The sequence below is a fragment of the Lepidochelys olivacea genome (genome assembly GCF_965140295.1).
Source record: "Lepidochelys olivacea isolate rLepOli2 genome assembly, chromosome: 3".
NCBI lineage: Eukaryota > Metazoa > Chordata > Testudines > Cheloniidae > Lepidochelys > Lepidochelys olivacea.
Genome location: NC_140413.1, coordinates 146,274,348 through 146,297,271, shown reverse-complemented (window position 1 = coordinate 146,297,271; position 22,924 = coordinate 146,274,348). Strand labels below are relative to the sequence as shown.

At 37.8% G+C, this 22,924-nt stretch overlaps 1 protein-coding gene across 2 annotated transcripts in view; it reads left to right on the top strand.

Moving 5' to 3' along the window:
• Positions 1 to 22,924, top strand: part of STRN (striatin) — a 108,846-nt gene that overhangs the window by 76,491 nt on the left and 9,431 nt on the right. The window contains exons 8-18 of one of the 2 annotated variants that reach the window (XM_084624412.1): positions 2,863 to 2,973; positions 5,318 to 5,404; positions 5,974 to 6,117; positions 13,321 to 13,457; positions 15,723 to 15,898; positions 16,932 to 16,979; positions 17,731 to 17,852; positions 19,476 to 19,643; positions 20,311 to 20,451; positions 21,127 to 21,234; positions 22,797 to 22,883. In XM_084624412.1, coding sequence (XP_084480538.1) covers positions 2,863 to 2,973; positions 5,318 to 5,404; positions 5,974 to 6,117; positions 13,321 to 13,457; positions 15,723 to 15,898; positions 16,932 to 16,979; positions 17,731 to 17,852; positions 19,476 to 19,643; positions 20,311 to 20,451; positions 21,127 to 21,234; positions 22,797 to 22,883 — 1,329 coding nt within the window. The remainder of the gene's footprint in view (positions 1 to 2,862; positions 2,974 to 5,317; positions 5,405 to 5,973; positions 6,118 to 13,320; positions 13,458 to 15,722; positions 15,899 to 16,931; positions 16,980 to 17,730; positions 17,853 to 19,475; positions 19,644 to 20,310; positions 20,452 to 21,126; positions 21,235 to 22,796; positions 22,884 to 22,924) is intronic. The other variant, XM_084624413.1, reaches the window with a different exon arrangement.

Sequence of the window (22,924 nt, the reverse complement as noted above, 5' to 3'; positions counted from 1 at the left end):
ATATGTCCTCTGGAATGATGGTTGAAGCATGAAGGGTCATATAATCTTTAGCAAATCTGGCATGTAAATATCTTACAATGCCGGCTACCACAGTGTCATGCGAACGCCTGTTCTCCCTTTTAGGTGACATTGCAAACAAGAAGCAGACAGCGTTATCTCCTGCAGTGTAAACAAACTTGTTTGTCTGAGCAATTGGCTGAACAAGAAGTAGGACTGAATGGACTTGTAGGCTCTGAAATTTTACATTGTGTTATTTTTGAATGCTGTTATTTTTTGTACATAACTCTATAAGTTCAACTTTCATGATAAAGAGATTGCACTACAGTACTTGTATTTTTCAGTTAACTTAATACTATTTTATTTTTACAGTGCAAATATTTATAATAAAAAATAAATATTAAGTGAGCACGGTACGCTTTGTATTCTGTGTTGTAATTGAAATCAATATATTTGAAAATGTGAAGAACATCCAAAAATATTGATATAAACGGTATTCTATTATTGTTTAATCGTGTGATTAATTGCCATCATTGCGATTGATTTTGTTTAATTGCTTGACAGCCCTAATTCTTATGTCTCATTTTGTAAGCAGGTAGTTTTTAATTGAGGTGGAACTTGGGATACATAAGACCAATCAGATTCCTGAAAGGGGTACAGTAGCAGTTACCAACTTTCACGTGGTAAATAAGCACCCAACTTTCCCAATAAGCCAAAAATCAAGCTAAATCCATTTCAAAAGGAGGCCAAAACAAGCCAGTCCCTAAGAACCCCAACACTCTATGTGACTAGATCCCCCTGGCGTGCAGTCTGGGACTGTGGTGGTCCTGCTGTGCACCCCTGACTCTCTCCTCCCCTTGCCCCTGCTTGCCTCCTCTTGCCGCTGCTTGCCGGGAGCTGGTCAAAAAAAGAAGCAACAAAGCAACACCCTACAAGCCAAAAACTAGCCAACAAGCAACTCACAAACCGATTAAGTCAAAGACACGCCCAATTTCTGCATTTTTTCATGGGTTTGGCACGTCTGTACAGTAGCCTGGAAAGGTTGAGAACCACTGATTTTAGATTATCAGCCTCAGACATTGCTTACCTTCATGTTGTATTGTACCTATCATTTTGTTGGCCAAAGAGAGCTGAATACAGCTATCAGCATTACTTCTGAATAGTCTGGAGTGGTGTCTGCAGAACGTAGACTACGCTTTCCAAAGGAGTGAGCAACCATTTATTTTCTTTCAGTAATCATTCATTCCTTACATTACTTCCCTGTTAGGGGCCTCACTGTTTTTTTTATTTGTCATGCTTCTAATATTTTAATAATACACCATAAACTATAATGGCCATCAATTAGGTACTATGCTTAATGCAAAAATTAAAACAGAAAATGGGCAATAGTTTGTTTTAACTGACAAAAATCTGAGATTGAATTTCTAACTTTGGGATGTGCCTTTTTCATTTCACACCTTAACTGAGAAAAAAAAGTCACTTAACTTTTGAGTAGGTTGGCTTTTGTCAGTTGAATCTAGATCTTTGAGGGGATACAGTTTTGTGTTCTATTATAGCTGTAGATCAAGTGGTCTGCATTCAATTGAAAATCCTGCTTTCCACAGTTTTGTACTGAGATGCTCATAAACTTATTGACTGAATCATAGCATGAAAGGTCTTGAGTATTTTTATTCATTTAAATGTTAGATTTTGCAACTAGATAAGTTATCACTGTATGCACAAGAAAATACTTTTCATATGGGTTTTGAATAGTCCCTGAAGAGCCCTTTAAATGACAGGTCAATCATAGCCAAATGATCTGTTCTGAACCATCAGGAGAATAATTCACCACTTTTTAAATTTTTTAAAAGGAAGGAACACTTTACCAGTTTTAGGCTTAAGGAATAAACTTTATATTAAATATTGATGAAACATGATAAATTTGAATGAGGAAAATAAAGCCTTAATTTAATGCATTTTTTTAAAAGAAAACCCAGAGTTGTAATGTAAAAATACATAAATCATAAACGGTATTATTCACCTCTGAGTTGTATGTTATAGTAAACTGCCTAAATATAGTCTTCTGGTATGCTGTATAAATGTCTTTAATATTTGTACCTACATATCACCTTTCATTAGAGGATCTCAGAAGAGATTACAAAAGTGGGTAAGTGTTGTTTTTCCTGTTGTACAACAGGGGAAACTGAGAATCAATGACTTAACTGAAAGTATGGCAGAAGTTCAGTTGAGTTTAGGTATAAAATGCAGGCTTCCAACAATAGATGTGCTGCTTCCTTTGTCTGACTGTGATATCTCAAATTTTTCCAGCCTCTTGTTAAATTGAATGTACTTTTGGTGTCTAAAATTATTTGTAAAAACCCTGGTGAAATGTAAAGTAAACTGTTACAAAACCCTCTTCAATTTAAACATACTTTTTTTGTATAAATTATAGGATATGACTAAGTAAACTCCAGACATGCTGCATCCATGCTGTAAGTGCTAGGTTAGATTAGTAATGTAATATGTATTTGTGGATATAATTGTTTCTCTGGAAAAATAATTAAAGCAGTAAAAGTATTACCTGCTTGTTAGAAGAGGAAAAACAAAACAAAAAATGACATCAAAAAACATTGTTCTATGAACGATCACTAATTGGGTTCAGAGATTAAGCATTTGAAACTTCACAAAATGATTTTTTAAGAAATTCTGAGCAAGTGAAAATAGGGGTGAGAATGCAGTCTCGCAGAATTTGCCACCACGGTGCTATTTGTGTATTTTTAATACAAGGTATAAATAAGATTGACAACAGCTGCTACCTCCTTCAGTGAAAACTATTTAGTGACATATTATTGAAAAAGGATGTTTCATTTGTTTTACTTTATTTAGAAAAGGAAGACCAGTGTCTCATGCCTGAAGCCTGGAATGTGGACCAGGGAGTAATAACCAAACTCAAGGAACAATACAAAAAGGAGCGCAAGGGAAAAAAGGGGGTGAAGAGTAAGTGGAAAACATTGCACCTTAAAATCATAAGCCCCACCTCTTTCACACCCCTAATTCTATCTTTCTTTCAATGTTTTCCTAAAACTACTTACTCTTTTACTTTGCCACTCCTGACTGCTTTCCTGTTCACCAGTGCTCAGGGGTTGAAATTAATGATAGTCAATCCAGTTGCCTGAGAAAGTAGGAAGATGCTGACTGGGATATAACTTTTACCAGTTTAGTGTTGGATAAATTCAAAGTGATTATGCTGGACATGGGCTATGTAGCAACCAGTGGTGAGATATAGACATATGAAATTTAAATGCATTGTTTTGAGACTTTATTAAACTGTATATTTTAATTGAGAAAATTTCAGAACTCTCTTATTTGAAAACATGCCAGTTTTATAAGACCTGTTTTGGAGTTTAGTAAATAAAACAAACAAACAACTCTTTAGTATCTGTTAGCTGACAGAGGGAGAAACAAGTTAATTTCTACCCCTGTTTGTACTTAATATTCACAACATGCAAGTCACGCTGTCCTCATAATTCCTTATGCAGGGCTCGAAATGGAAAATAAATCTTATTGACAACCTCTAAGTCAGTTCTTATTTATCAACTACCATTTTACCTGTGGAATTTATATTTGTCATAGGTGTTGTTTGGATTCCAAGCAAACAGCTGTGATAGGTATCTGAAATACAATTTCTAGCCCTGTTCATCATACCTTTCTCTGTTATATCTCCTGAAACACAAATCCATTATGTGAAACCTGTGTTGTTAAATAAAATAAGTATTTATATACCTTTCAGAGTCAAGTTAAATGTTTAAAATGGAAATCATAACTATTTCAAACATAAAACTGTGTTGAGAACTCTTGTGGAAATAGTTGAAATTTAAAAATGATGCACCTAATTCAGGGGGAAATGTGAAGGATATGTTTCATTACTCCTCCCTTTGTGGGAAGATGCTTATTAATTTTAAAGGAACTGTCACTTCCAGCATGTTTACAAAATCATACAAAAAGCTGCCATCTCCTCTACATTATTGTTTCAAGGTTGCCTCATTTTGTTACTTTCTGCATTTAGTAGATTCTAAATGTGATTGGTTGCAGCTCAGTAAATATTAGCTTTGAGGTCATAGCATCAAATATAGCACGTAGAGGCTAAACCTACATTACTTCTTTCTCTAAGCAAATCAGTATGTACTTCAGATTCCTATGCTGATATGAATGACATTTGAAAGAATTGTGTATTCTTTGATTGCAGTTATTTAAGGTACCATTAAGGTACCCAAAAAAATGCAAGCATAGCAAGAAGTTGAGCTTCCCCCAAAAAACAGTTATCATTTTACCAAATAAATTCTGAATTTCTTTGTAATTAACATAGAGATTCTCATACAATAGGAATACACAGAAAATTATTTTTATAACTTCTTGTCTCTAATGTCATAGTACATGTATATAGTATACAGTGTCAGGGCCAAAGTTTTAATGAGCCAACTTGCTAGAAACATTTAAATTAAGAAATGAGTACATTTCTCAATCAGATATTGGGTGTATAAATCCTGATTATCAAACTATAGTAATTAATGATTAATTTAGGCACAGCTATCATTGGAACTTTGTTTTATATGTTTAATGAACAAAGTGCCTGATGCAAGACTGCAATTTGGCACCTTGCACTATTTCACGAGGGTATTATAGTTAGATGTATAGTAACATGTTTTTGGATGGAGGTTTGATTTGGGGGAGACCAAGAATTACAGAAATTAAGCATCTTTCCATGGACAAACCATCGTTGGAAGGGCATCGATGCAGAAAAATCGGGAGGCGTTACACCTGTTATTTGTCACCCGTTCATGATCTTGGAGAAGAAAGGAGTGAGGAAAGAAATGAAAAAAAAAAAAAAAAATTAAACACCGTAATATTGAGATGTATGAAGTCTGTTTTATAACTTTAATCTCATCATAGATGAGTATTTAGAGAGAAAACTGTTCAGTAAAATGCTGTTTTTCTAGAAAATCAGATACTGTATTAAAACAATCTTGCAAAATCCTATTCACTCATTGCCTGACTCAAGTAATGTTTTGTAACAGACAACTAAAATACTATTTAGTTTCTTTATTATCATTATGGTAAGGGTGGGAAAAACAGAACTTGTAGCTGGGCTAATAAATTTATAATGATTTTGCAAGGCTGTAGTAAAAATTCCTGTGAAGTAGTGTAATAAGATCATACATATATTAGAATACACCTCTGTGTTAAATCTACTTAAAAATAGCTGTATTATTTACTGGTCTAGGAAAAACCATAACGGACTATGGGTAAGATATTTTCCCATTCTTAATTAAACTTACAACAGGAAAAACTACCGAAGATATGTTTCAGCCTCAATCCTATATAAAACAGTCAAAACAGGGATGTGGGAAAATGATGGCGCAAAGCACAGGTAAGTGTCAAGAAGGGCATGGGTCTTCACCACATGTAGCTTCAGGAAGTAAGCCAGCGAATCCAGTTTGATTTATTTTTTTAATATAACAATTGTGTAGATTATGAAGCATCACAAATATACACTACTGCACAAATAATTTTAAAATATTCACAAATTATTTAAAGAATATACTGCACAAAGCATCTGCACAGATTTTTTAAATATTTCACAAATGTTTGCAATTGTTCTTGGAAAACCATAAAATATTTTGTTTGACCAGTCATTTTGTTGTTCTGAGTCAACTGAAGGTATTTAACTTTTTCATGCAAATAGCAGTGTGATTTCGTAAAAGTTGGGGGGGGAATTGTCAGTTGCTTCCATAATTTTCTTTTTCAAGATGTTCATTTCATGCTGAAAGGTTAGTTACTGCTGGAAGTAGGCGCTCATTACTGATGTTTGTTAGGAAATGTCATATCAACGATGGGATCTATTGTTGCTTGTCTTGCTGTAACATATTTGATGTGATAAATAGCATTGCTGTGAATTACGTTTACATTAGCCATTTCACTTTTGTTTTTCCCGGTTAGGGCCCAACAGGTCAAAGCTGCAAGACATGCTTGCAAACTTGAGAGATGTTGATGATCTACCTTCATTACAGCCATCTGTCACATCACCCTCTAGGCCGAGTAGCTCAAGGCTTATTGAACATGAGATAAACAGGACAGATGAAGGCAAGTATTTGTCTGTTTATGTTTATATAAATGTGTATACATTTGCATATTTATAATTATTATTATTATTACCTAAGACTTTACATCTTTTATACTTTTAAAGCACTTTACAGATATTAATTTAGCCTCATCGTACCCCTGAGGTAGATAAGCATTATCACTTTTCTCCATCACCCTGGGGAAATTCAGAGAGAGATTTAAAGTCCTGATCTGAAATTTTTTGAGGTCAGTGGAAAGAGTGCAGTGGGTTTCTGTGGGCTTTATGTAAGGCACTACGTCATTTGCCCATGTTCACACTAGAAATCTGGCAGAGTCAGGTATAGAACACAGATCTCCCAGGCCTTAACCACAAACCCATCCTTTGCCCATTTATGATTGTACAGAAGGCATGTAGCATTTTATAATATGCGAGTACAGTGATAGGGAGCAAACTCTGCAGCTAAACTAAAAGGTGTGTCTAACATGGAAACATGCAGTGATTGGGTCCAGAATCACAGAGGAAGGACAGACCACAATTTTTGCTCAGGTTGGTTGCTCATTTCTTAAGTTTTATAGTGGTGTTTGTATCTAAAATTTTCAGTGAGTTAGGGTCAGGGCAGAAAGCCCTAACATACTGTGCACAGTCTCTGATTCGGTATACAACACTTACCTTCACAAACACTACACTTATAAATTGTTAATTGCATGTTTTAGCTTCAATATTTCAATTATTTTAATGATATACAGAATAATAAAATAAGCATAAAAGTGCCTTTTCTGATGTGTTAATTTATATGAGGCATGCTATGACTTATGCCCAAAAGATTGCTAAATATAGCTAGGAAAATGAGCAAAACATGATTTTGGCTAATAATCCATCTCTCTTCCTGGAATAGTAAGAAATTAGATTGACCAAATTACAAAAGAATGCAGATGAAAAAGGGTTCCATGTGGTTTAACTACTGCAGAGCACAATAGTTCAACCTCCCAGGTGCTTAGAGAGATTTTTAAAAGAAAAATGGTAACTTAGCAACATTTTGAAATGTGGCAGAATTATTTTTGTGTGTGTGTGTGTGTTGAGCATTTCTGATCATCCCACAAGTGCCTCACTGGTGGCAAAAAACATAATGTGAGAGCTTTCCACATTCACTTTCTTTCAAAATATATATTTTGTAATTGAGAGCATCTGACTAGCTTATGAAAAAGGCAAAACCAAAACATGTCAGTGTCGCTTCTTTTTCATTAGTGAAAATTTATTATTAAAAATGTAGCCGTTTAATATCTATTTTAAAAATAGATCTGTACATATAAGGAAATGTTAAATAAGTTAGGAATACAAGTGAGAAAAAGGAAACTGGTAATTCATGCATTAGCAGAGCAAAGAAGAGAGTTCATGATTAAAAAGCAGAAATTTGGGTAGAGTTACATTTATGCAGTCCTCAAGCAGAGTACAAAAAGCTTGAATCTGACTAGAAAAAGGTAGAAAAGAGAGAGCCATAGGGAGATTCAGAGAAATACATGAATGGTGAGAAGAACATACAAAAGATGATCTTGCCACATTCTGGATGGACTGGAGAGGAGTAAGATGAAGTCGGAGCTGAAGAAGGCATAAAGATAAATCGGGCAGAAGTTACATGTAGTCAGAAGGAATAATCTGCATGTCTGCATACTCAGAAGAATGTTAGCGTGTTTCTCTGCATTAGAGAAGTCTAACATCAAAAAGGGTTAGAAACCCTTTTTTTTTTTTTTTAAATTCAAGCTTAGATTCTAGAAGGTGGTGGGTCTTGAATACATTTCCTCCACAGCTTCCCATTCTCAGTCCACATGTCACTCAAACATCAAAGGCCGTTAGCATTGGGTGGAGGGCAGAATATATGCAGACACGTCTCAGTACCAGGGGTGTATGGTGCCCTCCCATTCCTTTAGTTCATGTTTTCTTCTGCCTATCAACAGAGCTTTCAATCACAAAGCGCTGTTCAGTCATTGGTTTTCTACGTTTCATTTTCTTTCAGATCTCTAGTTTGGTGACTTTTCTCAAGTAACTTATTTTTTATGTCCTATGGGTGCTCAATTTCAGGTGCACATGTCTCCATGTGCCTTTGATTAGAGACTTTTTGTAGCAGTGCCTTGCAATCCACCCGTGAGCACTAGCTCTCATGCCCCATACTGAGGGTATATAAGCAGTATCAGATGAACAGCCTTCAATTCCTTCTCAGCTGCACAGGCCTGAGATGGAGGGTTTTGTGGTGCCCATGTCATAGTTATCTTTTTCTGAGGGAATAGCTTCTAGTTTTTACTTCATTGTTTAGAGCTTCCGTTAGCCCCCCTTTTTGGTTTTTACCAGTTGTATAAGGTGGTTGGTTGAGGAAACTTCTTTAAGAGACTCATCATTTCTCCCCCTCCCACCCTGGGGGGTGAGTGGGTGCATTCTTTCCTTCTTGGAAGGATGTTATCTTTGTGTTAAGCCTAAATCGCCTGGATTTAAACATTGTCTCACTTGTCACAGTTATTGATGGTCACTGTATCTGCAGCTTAGAGGACACCCATTTCCCATGTAAGTGTAAAAGTTGTTCAGGGTTTAAGAGTAAGCCTAGAAAAAACAGGGAGATTAAGTTTAGGCTTCTCATGATGGCACACTCCCTTTGCCTTGCCTCAGACCCAGGTCCATATACCCCTCTTCCGCCCGGTATAGCGGTCTCCCTGTTAGCACAGTGCCCCATCAACCTCCCACTCACCCACTGGGGAGAGAACCACAGAGGATGGCACCAAGACTTCCAGAAAGAGGAACTCTAGATCACCTCAAAGAGAAGTTGGTGCCAGGAAGCCAAGGTCATTTGACTTCTCAAGGGCCATTCGCACAACAAAGTTCTTTCCACAGTGAGGAAAGCTATAACCCTATTCAACCAGCTAGGACTTGAGCCCAAGAAAGACAAGTCCACATTGACACCAGTTCAGTGAATAGAGTTAATAAGGAGCCACCTTACATGCTGCAAACATCCAGAGTTTACCTACCAACTGACAGGTTTTTGACACTATCGAATCTGATCTTGCAGGTTCAGGTAAGTCCGCAAAGAGCCACAATTTGTTTGCAGTTCCTAGATCATATGGTAGCCTGCACATTTGTTACACTTCGTGCCAGGTTGCACCTACACTGCTCTCAAGGATGATTAAGAACTGGTTACACCTCCAACAAGCACAGTCCGAACAAATTAGTGTCACTTCCTCATCAGTCGCTTAGTTGGTGGAAAGACCTGGAAAATGTCTGTGCTGGTGTTCCCTTCATTCTGCTTCCCCCTGACTGTCACCATAGTATGATGAATTTCTCATCGGGGGACTGTCGGGGGTGTAATATCTTCGAACACATACCATTCAAGGCAAATGGATTGCCCAAGAGTCCGCTTTCCATAGTAACCACCTGGAACTCAGATTGGTTAGTTTGCCTGAAAACGTTTCCATCCCATGATCTAGGGCTAATCTATCTACAGACAACAGAACCAGCATGCACCATATAAATTTTCAAGGAGGAGCAAGATTCCCTTCCCTTTGTGCAGAAGCAGTAAAATGGTGGAAGTGGCACATAGTGCGTCAGATTCTCTTCTCAGCCTCATACTTACTGCATCTTTAGAACACTATATCCAATGGCTCAAGCAGACACTTCTGCTAGGACTAGGAGTGGGAATCAAATACCTAATTCTTGAGCATATATTCCTCACCTGGGGTTTTCCAGAAATAGACCTCTTCACCAATGCCATCAACAGAGGGTGTTGATGTTCTGATCAAGAGGGGCTTTAGACCATCAAGCTCTGGGGGATGCTTTCCTCATCTTCTGGTCAAGGAATCTCCTCTGTACCTATCCCACCACTGCTCCTCAGAGTACTAAACAAAATCAAGCAGGACAGAGCTAAAGTCATCCTAATTGCACTGATTTGGCCAAGGGAAATATGGTTCCCCCTGCCTGATTCACCTCACATCTCACTACAGCTTCCAACCATTCCTGACCTGCTGACTCAAGAACTGATCTCAGCTTGAACATGCAGTAGCTCAAGGCTTGGTTTCTAGATGGTTGTCTGGGATAGAGGTCTCCTGTTCAAGAGAGGTACAAGAGGTTTTGTTGAATAGCAGAAAAGCATCAACTGGAAAAACTTACCTGCAGAATGAGAGATTCCACCATTGTTGCATCCTCTGCTGAGTTTTCCCTTTTGGATGTCTTATATTACCTGTCAAGTTTGAAGAATTCATGCCTCTCTCTGAGTTCTGTTAAAGTTCATTTAGCAGCTATCACAGCTTTCCATTGCCCTGTTGATTGGCTTTCAGTGTTTGCTCACTCCATCACTTCCAGATTCATCAGAGGGTTGGCTAACCTTTTTCCATATATCAAAGAACCCACTCCTATGCAGGACTTGAATTTGGCCCTCAACTTTCTGATGAAGCCTCCCTTTCGAGCCACTAGTTAAGTGTGCCTTTCTACACTTGTCTGTGAAGTCTGCATTTTTAGTGTCCATCACCTCCACTAGGAGAATTGGTGAGCTTGGTTCCTTAATGGTTGGTCCCTTTCTACACAGTTTTCTATAAAGAGGAGGTATGTCTCTGGCCACATCTCCCTTTTTTACCCAATGTAACCTCAGACCTTAATATCAGTCAGTACATTCGGCTGTCAGTGTTTCATCCTAAACCTCATCTGACTAGGGAGGAAGCTGCGCAATGCACCTTAGACATCAGGAGGGTATTGGCTTTTTATTTGGAAAGGACTAAACCCTTGAGAGTCTCTCCCATGCTGTTTCTCTCTTTCATGGACAGAATTAAAGGGGCCCCCTCTTCCTTCCTATAGACTCTCTAAGTGGGTTTCCAATTGTATCATCTTCTGCTATGAGGCTGCTAATGTTCAGCCTCCTTTTAGGGTTGTAGCCCATTCCACCAGATCTCCGTCTACTTCCATAGCCCTGCTGAAGAATGTATCCATTGGTGAAATATGTAAAGCTGCTGTGGACTTTCTTTTACACCTTGTCAGAACACTATGCGTTAGTATATACCTCTAGGGCAGATGCTGCCTTTGGGACTGCAGTTCTGCAAACTATGTTAGACCACACTCCAAAGCACCCACCTCCTTTAGAAAGTACTGCTGAGGAGTCGCCTGGAGTGGAGCATAGGGACATTACCTGAAAGAGAAGGAAAAGTTACTTCCCCTCTGTGATAACTGGAGCTTGAGATGTTTGACCCTATGGGTGCTTCACTACCTGCCCTCTTCCTCTCTGCCTCAGAATCTTTGCGTTGCTAGATTTTGTAGTAGAGAAAGAACTGAGGGAAGTTCATCTGACACTTCCTGCATACCCTCTGTCTGGGGCATGAATATGCTAGGATGAATATGTGGACCAAAAGGGCACTGCTATCAAAAGCCTCTGATCAAAGGTGCATGGAGTTCATGTGCACCTAAGTGTAACACCCAACAAACATCTTGAATTCCAGTTACTGTACAGGGTAAGTAACATGTCCTTTTGTATGCCCCTCACTTTAGCATTACAAAGATTAAATGTAGCATGTAAACTACCCTCAATGGACAACACAAATATCCATTCTTTGCACCTTTGTAATGTGTTACACTTTTAAAACACTTCTCAAATGTTATGTGTTTAACAATACCACTCCAGTCATAACCCAGTGATCGTCATAGCTGAGCAAATGCTTTATCATAAAGATGCATCTCATACCATACTCTGAAGATCTTTGGACTCGGATTCTGGTGAGACACCTGAAAAAGCAAGATACAGTGGCAGTGACCCTCCACTGAAAACGTCCTATATTAAATCCCTAAAATGCCTAACTTAACACTAGTAGCAACAGTATGTAATCAACAGTTGCAGTGCTGAAGACACTATGGCAGCTATTTCCAAGCTACATATGGGGTTTTGAAGTAAATTAGAACTAATATATTGAATTGCATCTGGAAACAAATGGGAAGCCAGTGGAGTTAACTGAGCATAGGCATAATTAGCTCTTGCTGATGCATTTTTGTAAGCAATAAGCTTCAACTTAGTGCATTGTAAATGAAGATTCCAGCTAGTCCTCAACAGGGCACAGCAACAGCCTAACCTGAAGACAGCAGAAGCATGAATGACTAGTCAAGATTGCATCTTCTAGGAAAGGCTGCAACCTCTTTGTTGTAAATTGTAAAATATAATAATAACGAAGTATGAGCCACAGCTTTGGAAATCGAAGCGCAATGAAGAGATTGAAGATTTGTGGCAAAAGTGATCTCTAATTTTCATTGCATCTGGTCCCTCTCCTTGCTGATTTTCTTTTCTAAACTTCAGTTCTCCTGGAGCAGCTCTATACTTCAAGTTGAATGTGATGCATAGGCTAGAATTTCCATATGTCATCCAGGCTCCTTGAAGTTTTTTGGTGTGAGCTCCACAGGGAAATTAGTTAGGGTATAGATGGTGTCCAAATTTTAATTGTTCTGTTTTCATGCCTGTTAACTCAAAGATGAGTATCATGTGACCTGAAGGCTAATTCCACCAGTGTTATACCATTTCTATCATATCTACAACACATAATCACCTCTGAAATATGAAGACTTCTCAGTTTTTATTTTTACCTAACATTGCTCTCAATTGAAAGGCTAGGTCAGATGCTCCCTATGAGAGAGTGCTTTAACATTCCCTTTTTAAATACCCAGCGCTCCTCTGGGTATGTATAGGTATAATTTCCAAGATAGCTGTGGAAGCAGTGTATAGAAGGAAAAACCTAGGTTTCTAATACCTGAAGTTCTCCGAATATGTTGCCTCAACCAACCCACATTTCCATTCTTCCCTTCCCTGCATCTTTGGAGCATCTGTATATTCTGTATAAAACCGAGGAAGTGGCTGTGCACCTCTTTATTACTTTGGCATTAGAAAGAGCTAAAAGGGGCATAAATCGTAGCATACTCTTCTTGCCTGAGATTAATTGCTTTTAGTAGTCCTGAGACATATGGACTCCAAGGGTGTGGGTCTGTGAAAGCAACATATTCCAAGAACTCCATTTACTGGAAAGTGCCTTGGATATCTTTTGGAATATGCGTTTCTTCCACATGCATGAATGTCTATTGCTCTTTTGTCCTTGGTTACTAATTGAGGTAATTAATATATAATATTTTACAGGGAAAACTAACAGGTATTTTTACATGAAAACCCACAGAATTGTATGTATATAGCTATGATTTTTTGCATGTTTTTCTTTTTCTTGCAGTGGAAGCTTTAACATTCCCTCCTACATCAGGGAAGTCATTCATTATGGGAGCAGATGAAGCCCTTGAAAGTGAGCTGGGTCTTGGAGAATTGGCGGGCCTTACAGTTGCCAATGAGGCAGATTCACTGACTTATGATGTAAGTGGTAGTTTAAAATAAGCCATTTGAGGTTCTGCCATCTATATATGTGTGAAGATCTCAGTGAATTCGGTAGTTTTACATGTGTACAGACTACAGGAGGAACCCCCCATGTGCAACATATAGAATAAAGAAAAGCATTTGCAAAATATCCATCATTTTCAAAATGAAGGATAATTCTCTTTATTAAAAGAAAAAAAAAGTTAGTGACCTTTTAAGGATCTGCTGTCTTAACTCAAAATAGCTTCATGTATAGTAATTGCTCCTCAGATCCCCACCCTTGGGGTATGTCTACACTGCAGTAAAACACCTGTGGCTGGCCTGTGGCATATTACTGCCTTCCTGTGAAAGGGTATTCATTTTTGTTCATTCACTTACAATGTGATTTCTTAAGAGTCTTATCTTGTGATCCAGAAATCAGCTCTTTCATAGTTCTCACTGACCTCACTTGACTGGAGGCTTAGGCTGTAAATAGTCTGATCAGATACTAGTTTTGGAAGAACTGTCTTCCAGTCCTTAAATCAAATTAGTCTTAAGCCACCCTCCGTGGTTAATTTCCAAGCGTAGAAACCCATTTTGGTAATTTAAAGAGGGAGGAAAGTAGGTTACTTATTAGTAACTGAAGTTCTCAGAGTATGCTGCCATTGTGGACCCATTTTTCTACCTTTCTGGCTTCTTCAGAGATGCTGGGATGTCCAGAAGGGTGAAAAGGAAGGGAGGTAGTTTTACCTAGTAGATGGAGCTCTGTACTGGAACTCAGGTGTTCTGAGTTCTATTTCTGGGTCTGTTACTAGTCCTGCTGACTTACCTTAGGCAGGTCACTCCATCCTCTCTGTGCCTCAGTTTAGCCATATGTAAAATGAGTATAATTATATTTATCTCCTATGTAAAGTGTTTCTGAGAGCTGCAGATGAAAACTGCTGTCTAAGAGCTAGATGCTATTACTATTATCTGTGTTGGCACCAAGGGGTGCATGCCAAGTAACACCTGGTCCCCTCCTAAGACTGTTTCTGCTGTTAATAATTTAGTACACCTACAGGCCACTAAATTCAAACACATAATTCCTCAGCATTGTTTAGTGGGGGCTTCAGAGTAAGATTGGAGAAAGTTCTCAGCATTGTGTTCTTTGAACACCACTCAAATTCCGGAGAGTCAAAGTGCTATAAAATCTAGTTCCTTCTGTAAGGAAAATTATATAGACCCATTTTCTCTGGTAGAAAGAAGCAGAGTTTTTTCAGATACCTCAACCAATTTGAGACAAAAATTAATTTCAGCACGCTCTATTTATACCTGTCTCTGGAAATTTCCACTACATGCATCCGACGAAGTAGGTATTCACCCATGAAAGCTTATGCTCCAATACGTCTGTTAGTCTATAAGGTGCCACAGGACTCTTCGCCGTTTTTACAGATCCAGATTAACATGGCTACCCCTCTGATACTTTGTAAATATAGTCTTACTCAACTGTTCTGCTTCCTTTTTTTAATTCCAAGTCATCACTGCTTATTTTACTGATTAAAAATAGGTTTTTGTACTGATCCTGTTAGCACAACAAAACTGATACATCTCTAAGAAAATAACTTCGATTATTTCCTGGCTTGTACATTAACAGAATTGCTAGCCACATTTCCATTACAGATTTTTTACCTTAAGATTTACACCCCAGTTGCACCCTAATTATTCCTATAATGCACCCTGGTTGAGTCAAGGCCACTGTTGTTAATATATGAACCAGAAAGAACACAGCTGAACTTCCAAATCCTAGGCTGAGTTGGTAGCACTGGTTGTTCGGAACGTTATTTTTGTGACTTGTAAACTGAGAAACTTTGAGTCACTGAGCAATAATAAATGTGACCTCACAGAACATTTCATGTTTGCACAGAGACATGTCCATATAGGAGGACTTTCACCCTCTGTTTTTATGGGATGCCTCTCTTTATCATTTTTTAAAAGTAATCCAATTTATGTTATTTATGATCTTATTTTTAATTTTGGTCACAAACTACTGCTACCTTTTTAAAATATAAAAGTGAGGAAGAAAAGTAAGGTACAAATAATCTTACTTTTGTATATTCTACCTATATATGTATATATGAGTTTTCTCATGCTTGGGAAATAGAGTGCTGGTTAGTTTAAAGACAAGGAGATATGAACTTGAAGTAACGATTTGAAGTAATCCATAAATGCTAGATTAAAATTCTGATTTCTCCTTCTGTTGTGAGTCCCCCAAACGAAGTATAAGTTTTGGATATTTTTTCCAAATAGATAGCAAACAATAAGGATGCACTGAGGAAGACCTGGAACCCCAAGTTCACATTAAGAAGTCATTTTGATGGAATAAGAGGTTTGGCTTTCCATCCAGTTGAACCAGTCTTAATAACTGCATCCGAGGACCATACGTTAAAAATGTGGAATTTACAAAAAACAGCACCAGCAAAAAAGTAAGGCTATTCTTATTTAAGTGTTTATGTGAAAACATTTTAACTAATTATTTAGAGAAGCAGTAGCAACAAAAAAAAAATTTGGGGCTTGATCCAACTCCAGGTGGAGTCAATGGGAGTCCTCTCTTTTCACTTCATTGCGAGGAGGCATGGGGATGTTGTAAGATACAGACTTTAAAAGAAAGCCAGGCTGAAGCCATGTAACTTCATTAATCTCTCTTCCCTTCATTATGAAAATACCATATGATTTCTATTACTGTACTTCCGGCTAGATACTGTTATATTATTTTACTAGGAAAATGTATTTAAAGGTGGTGACCTATTTAATTATATATCCGTTACGTGTGTGTGTGTATATGCGTATATGTGTGTGTATTTACTGATAAAAATATGGACAGACGTGAGATCAGATTCTCTGGGCCCTCTGCACCTTGTGCGCTGCTGGATCTGGATGAATCTCCTCTGCTGGAGATTTCCTGAATAGCCAGTAACTATGCCGCCAATCCTAGAGTCACCAGCGTGATTGGTGGGGAGAGACTTGGCCAAAGCATTGTGTACTCCTGCAGTCCCCAGCGTGCAGTTCCTTAGGGACAATTACCAGCTGGCAGAGTCTAGAGCATGTTCTTAGCTGCTGTAAATTCATCTGGGGCTTTGGCATAACTGGCCTTAGTGAGTTATCAGCTCCCTCCCTGTCTCTTGTGGCTGAGCACAGTATAGAATGTGGCCCACAGAATATACATAATCTATTCAAAGTTTATTCCCTCTTTTTGGTTTGGTTGTTGTAGGATTGCTCATGATTAGTGTGCCTCCATTTTTTTTTTCCGCTGCTTTACTAAAACATCGTTCCGGTATTGCTTTTTGGAAGAAAACAAAGTATTACAGAGATGTCAGATGGTTGGGGAAAACTTTCATATGAGTTTACAGCAGTTGGACAAGTTAGCTGTTTCAGCATTGTGTTTTCAAAAAATATTTCGGGAAACACTTGTATAATGTAACATAAACTCTGAAACTGCTCTCCTGTGCTTTTGTTTAGGAGTGCCTCTCTCGATGTAGAACCTATATATACATTCAGAGCACATAGGTAAGTACATCCTTATGAGCATATAGAAACTCTGTACTCTGAGAAATACAGTTTTTATATGTTTAAAGTCGTTTTCAAGTATTAATTTCTACCATGTATGAAAGATCAGCTAGTCTTTTTATTAATTTAGTTTCCATATTATCCATTTTAAATATTTGTATGTGTGTTTGGATCTATTATGAATGTCTTTATTATAGTTGGAGCTTGTTAAAGCTACCATTTTAAAAAGACAAATCTAAAGATAAATTTTGCAAATATAGGGAAGTTTTGTGCTTGTTACTGCAGTACAGAATTTTTGTTTTTTTCCTATTAAATGTGTGTACAGTATGAAGCTGTTTGCAGTGAGTTAAAGCATGAAAATCCCTTTCATAAGCCATCCTAGATCTTCAGATGTACAATTTCCCAGACAAAATAGTTAAACTTAATTATATTTTAAAACTGGTAGGGACAGGCACGTCATTAATGCTGCTTTTGTACTTCATGCAATTGATTTAATCATTAATTTGGTCTAACTTTAATGATATGACGGGACGTTGAGGTGGGGGAGCCTTTTTAGCCAAAGTCAAAAGCACTGTATCATATACCACCTGAAATGTGCGGTGTTTTTGTTGCATATATCCACCTAGCGAGTCTCAGTTAAGAGTTCACAAGGCCAAATGTTTTGTTTGAACAGCAATTTAAGTTATTTTTCTTCATTTAATCAGTGAGAAGAGTTGAAACTGGTAACTTGATTTCTGTGGGTTTTTTTCAGTGGCTCAGTGCTCTGTGTGGTAATGAGCAGTAATGGTGAGCAGTGTTACAGTGGAGGAACTGATGGCTTCATACAGGCCTGGAATACGACAAACCCAAATATTGACCCCTATGATTCTTATGGTACGTTTCTGTCACACTTGGTACGTTTTTGTCACAGACACTTAGCGAGTGAAAATGAGGTATCCAGTGAAAACCTGAACTTTTGCTGGATTTAGCAGTACTGTGAACTGTTTTGCGTAGTGGTATTCAGAATTTGAAAGAAAAAGGTAACTATTGGCTTTAGTATCTAAGGGCTTGACTACATGGTGAGTTAGTACATGCAAGCCGCAGTGTGACTCTACAGCACACCAGTTTGCTGTGCGCTAACTCGCCGTTTAGACAAATCATAAGTAAACTGCTGCTTTAGTTCTTGGATTGACTCATTGTTACGTGCTGGCAAAACCTGCCAGTTTAACAAAGAACAAAGGCTATGTCAAGAGACTTCTTAACATGCTGTTTCATGTATGGTTTGTATGAAAGTTGGCTTTTGAAAAATAAGCTGACGTGCTATTAATGGCATTTTAATCTTAATTTACGTTTAACTTTTGAATGCTAACTTCTCCCTCATGTGGCATGATTGCAACTTCATTTTTTTTCTGTTGGTTCTGTTGATATTATACATGAACACTTTCAGATTGGAAAAGCCTAGGAATACATAGAATTATCCTTTCATTTCTCATCCTCTGTGCACATTCTGAAGATATCAGAATGTTTCTCCCTTTCTAAGTGCTTCTTATTATTTTTATAATACCATTGAGGTGAACAGCTTTGTAGAAACATGTAGGAAGACGAGCTATGCTGAGGACCTTTAAGTGTAAATTAGAGAATTTAATAAACAAACAGTGGTGCTCATGGAAAATGGGGAGAAAAGAAAAACTTTGGAAAGGAAATACTGTTTTGGGAGACTATGGGTTTGCAAGAAAACCAAATCATACCTATTTTTTGCTTGCATTAGTGTTTGGTAAGTTTTAGGTTTTTTAGGATTGTGTTATAAATTAAAGAAAGTGTAATAGTGGAAAGAAACAAATCTGAAGAGGATCAAGATTGCTTGGCCTACACATAAAGAGTCTGTTCTAAGTATTGGTGGCAAAATGGTTAAAGGTATAGAGCTGCAATTGAGAAAAGGAAACAGCTGGAGAAGAGTGCACATAGGGAGCAAGAAGGGACAGAAGATAGCTTAAAATATATGCAGGGTCTGAGCTGTGTGTATAGGGCCTTATGATGAGGCTGAGGAGTTTGGCCTCGATTTAGAAAGAGATGTTAACCCACTAAAAAGACTCAAGGAGCAGAGAGACAGGGAGAGCACCACAAAAGGAAGGTGCTTTATGCGCTACGGTATTTTGAATATACTGAACGGGTAGGAAAGAAGCACAGGCCAGAAAGGAGGAGGTGGCAGTTGTCAGTACAAGATAGTAAGAGTTTTAGTGGTAGCAGTATATAGGAAGTGGACTTTTAGAGATGTTGTAAAAGCCAATTTTATTGTTTAAAAATACAAATTATGTAACTGAATTCCAGATACCCTAGTGAAGTTTGAGTACCGTTAACTGAATAAGCTAAATTTTTCAGTGATAGGCCCAGCCAGATCCTCTGTTTTTAATATTTGATTCTATTCACAGCCAAAGGAATAACTTTTAATTGGATGCTTTTTCCTTTTTTATTTAAATTTTGTTTCAAAACATTTATCGCCTATCACCTTTTTCACAGATCCGTCTGTTCTAAGAGGTGCATTTGTAGGCCACACCGATGCAGTATGGGGCTTGGTTTACAGTGGAGCACACGAGCGTTTACTATCCTGCTCAGCAGATGGCACCATACGTTTATGGAAGGCTTCAGAAATTGCTCCAGCTCTTAATATATTTAATGATAATCAAGGTACAGAATAATTTCCTACTTAAACGCTTATTGCATCGCTGTTTAAACTCTTAATTTCTGTTATTGTCCCACACATTCCTCCATCCTGCTCTTGAGGACTCCACCTTAGTTTTAATAGTAATTTTTAAACAACTGCAACTTTTTTGTAAGTATTTTTACCCTTAAGTTACTTGTGTCCTCTAACTTTGTCCTATAGATATTTTTTCTCTGGGAATTCGTCTTAGAGCTCCATGCAAGAAAAGATTTCCTTCCCATGAACAGACTTCAAAGTAGAAATGGATCTCCTATCCCAGCCCAAGCTCTAAATAAAGTATCTTAATAAAAAATATTCTCTGAGATAGTATATCCACCAAATAAGATTAAGCTGGTGACCATACTAGACGGTATGGGCTTAGATTCTGGGTCCTTATGCTCTCTAGATAATAAAATCTGTAATGAACCACTGTAGAGTATCACTTCAAATAATGACTTGTATTTATTATATTATCAAGTGCAAGATGGCAGTCAGTGTTTCAATTGATAAGTAATGTTTGAAAATTATATAGTTTTGGACAGTGTTAACAACTTTTCCCTTATAACATTATGAAACTATATCATTTTTTATACCAAAATGTTTCTTGCTTTTACCAACTAATTAATTTCTGAAAAATTTGCTTCTTTTCTGTAGAAATGGGAATCCCTTCTTCTGTGGACCTTGTGAGCAGCGACCCAAGCCACATGGTAGCATCATTTAACAGTGGGCACACTTGCATTTTTAACATGGAGACACGGCAACGAATTCTTACCTTGGAGTCCAACATAGATTCCAGTATGTATCCAAAATGAAAACATTTCCTTCTTGAGAGAGGTTGATATTTTTATTGTTGAAAGCTTGTATTATTTTACTCAAACTGAGAGTACGATCACAAAAAATAGGCAAGTTGTGTGACAGGTGAAATTATAGAGTGAAATGCAGTTGCTGGATTTTAAGTAGTGATGGATAATTTTACAGCTAATCCTCTGGACCTCATGGAGGGCTCCAGCAGCACAGTGAACCACATATCTCTGATAAAAGGTCAGAAGAAATGCATATTTTGAACATGCATTGTGAGACTCATAATTCTATTGGCATATTTTTAAGCAGTTGCAGTAATAGTAAAAATTAAAGCAGAGGAAACAGGTTGGGGGAATCCATAGTGAAACCCGTCCTCTGTGTATCCCCATGCATGGATATTATATGGAAGCCTATCAATGTAGGTAAGTATGTCTGAGCGTGAGTGTGCATGTGTGTCACTTTTAAAGTGCTTTGGAATGATTTAGGATAAAAGGCACTATATATAAAAGTAAGTTATTACTTGAGAGAGCTTCCATTACAGACATATGGTAGATTTACTGCCTATGAAGAATTTTTAACCCAAAACTTGTTACTAATTTTATTCTTTCAAAGGAACATGTGTGCTGGAGTTTGCAGTCTTTAGAGATTCACTAAATATTTTTTTCATAGCCGCTAACTCTTCCTGCCAGATAAACAGAGTTGTCAGCCATCCAACTCTTCCTATTAGTATCACTGCCCATGAAGACAGGCACATCAAATTCTATGACAACAATACAGGTAAGTGTTCTTTCACCAGATACTGTCCATAGTAGTTATGTAAGACAAAACAAACACACTCTCATAGTAATTTTTTGGCAGTCTTATGAGATAGGTCAAGGATTGAATGACCTTTGACACTGAACTATCCACCCAGACTTCCTCTTAGGAAGCCCATCCAATTGAGACATTGTGAGGAAATGTTGTGAAACTTGCACTGTTGCAGTCTGCAGTTTCTGGTTTTAAGTGTCTCACGTGGTAGTGATTTCCACATTTCCTCTATAGGGCTATTGCACAGACCTAGTGGGAACTCATTCTTGGGAAACTTCCCCAAAACTTTCATTTGCTGATTTTTCATCTCCCCGCCCCCAATTCTGCCTCCTTGGATCCTCATAAGCAGTTAAAAGCAGCCTAGGCATCTCTGAAGGATTGCTGGGCCTGGCCTGGCCTGGCCTGTTTGGGGAAGTGGCAGTTTCCTTGTGAAGTTCCACTAGTGACATTGCTCCAGACTCAATGGGAGCGATCCTCCAGCAGCGTTGCTTCAAGGAAAATGGCCTCTTCTCCAGGATCGACTGGGCAGTTTTTAATTCAGTTTAAAAGTCTGGACTGGGAGCTGGATTTATGTTCCCAGGTCAGTTTTAAGGGATCCAGTGACCTGCACAGAGGTGCTGTGGGATTCAATGACAATAGTAAACCAATCCTTTCCCAGCAATCTGTGGCCCTCTTGCTATTGCCAATTCACTTTCTTTCTTAAAAGTTGCATTGCACATGATTCAGTATTCCCAGTGTTGTTTTTACAGTAAAACACAAGAGCTTAAAGTATCGTCTAAGCTCATGGCAAGGGATAGTAAAAGCTGGGGGAAAAGATGAAAATAAATAAACCTATTTATTAAAAATTGAACAAGTAGACAAAAAAGCCTTAACCTTTTTCCTGTTTTCTTACCCTTCGCTTGTTAATTTCCTTCCACAATAGAAGAATATATTCCATAGATAAAGCCACAAGTGTGTTGTATGTTTTTAAATGAAGGAGCTGCTATAATATCAGTAAGTCATGCAAGGCTCAACAGTAGTAAAAGACTGATTCCGCTTTGGAATGGTTGAAGGCACTCAACTGTATTTACCCAAAATGTGTATGGTTGCATACCAGTGCACACATTGTTGTGGCTTATTGCTGAATAACTGACTTCTAAGTCAGTTAGGAAGCAGAGATTTGTATATTCACTCTGGCTGCAACATTAGCTCAGGGAAAACTATTGATTGTTACAGTCCACAAGGCGTGTGTTCTATATGCAGTACAATGGATTAACACAGTTGTTGACTTCAGAAGTGTTGACCACTTAAGCAAATGAACAATATAAAATGACTTGATACATAACCATACTTACCGAGTCATGAGAGAGTATTTGTCTTTAATATAATACAAAATGTGACAGGCTCCAATCAGTGAGAACAAGCAATGGACAGAATTAAAATGTTCGTTCTCTTTCAGATTCAGTGGGGTCATACAAAGTAAATTGCCATAATATGTTGAATTACAAAAATGAACTGTAGAAAAATAACATGGATAATCTTTTCTTTCAAAGGAAAACTGATCCACGCAATGGTAGCCCACTTAGATGCAGTCACAAGTTTAGCTGTTGATCCTAATGGCTTGTATTTGATGTCTGGCAGTAAGTACATCAAATGTTAACCTCTTCCTTTATCATAATAA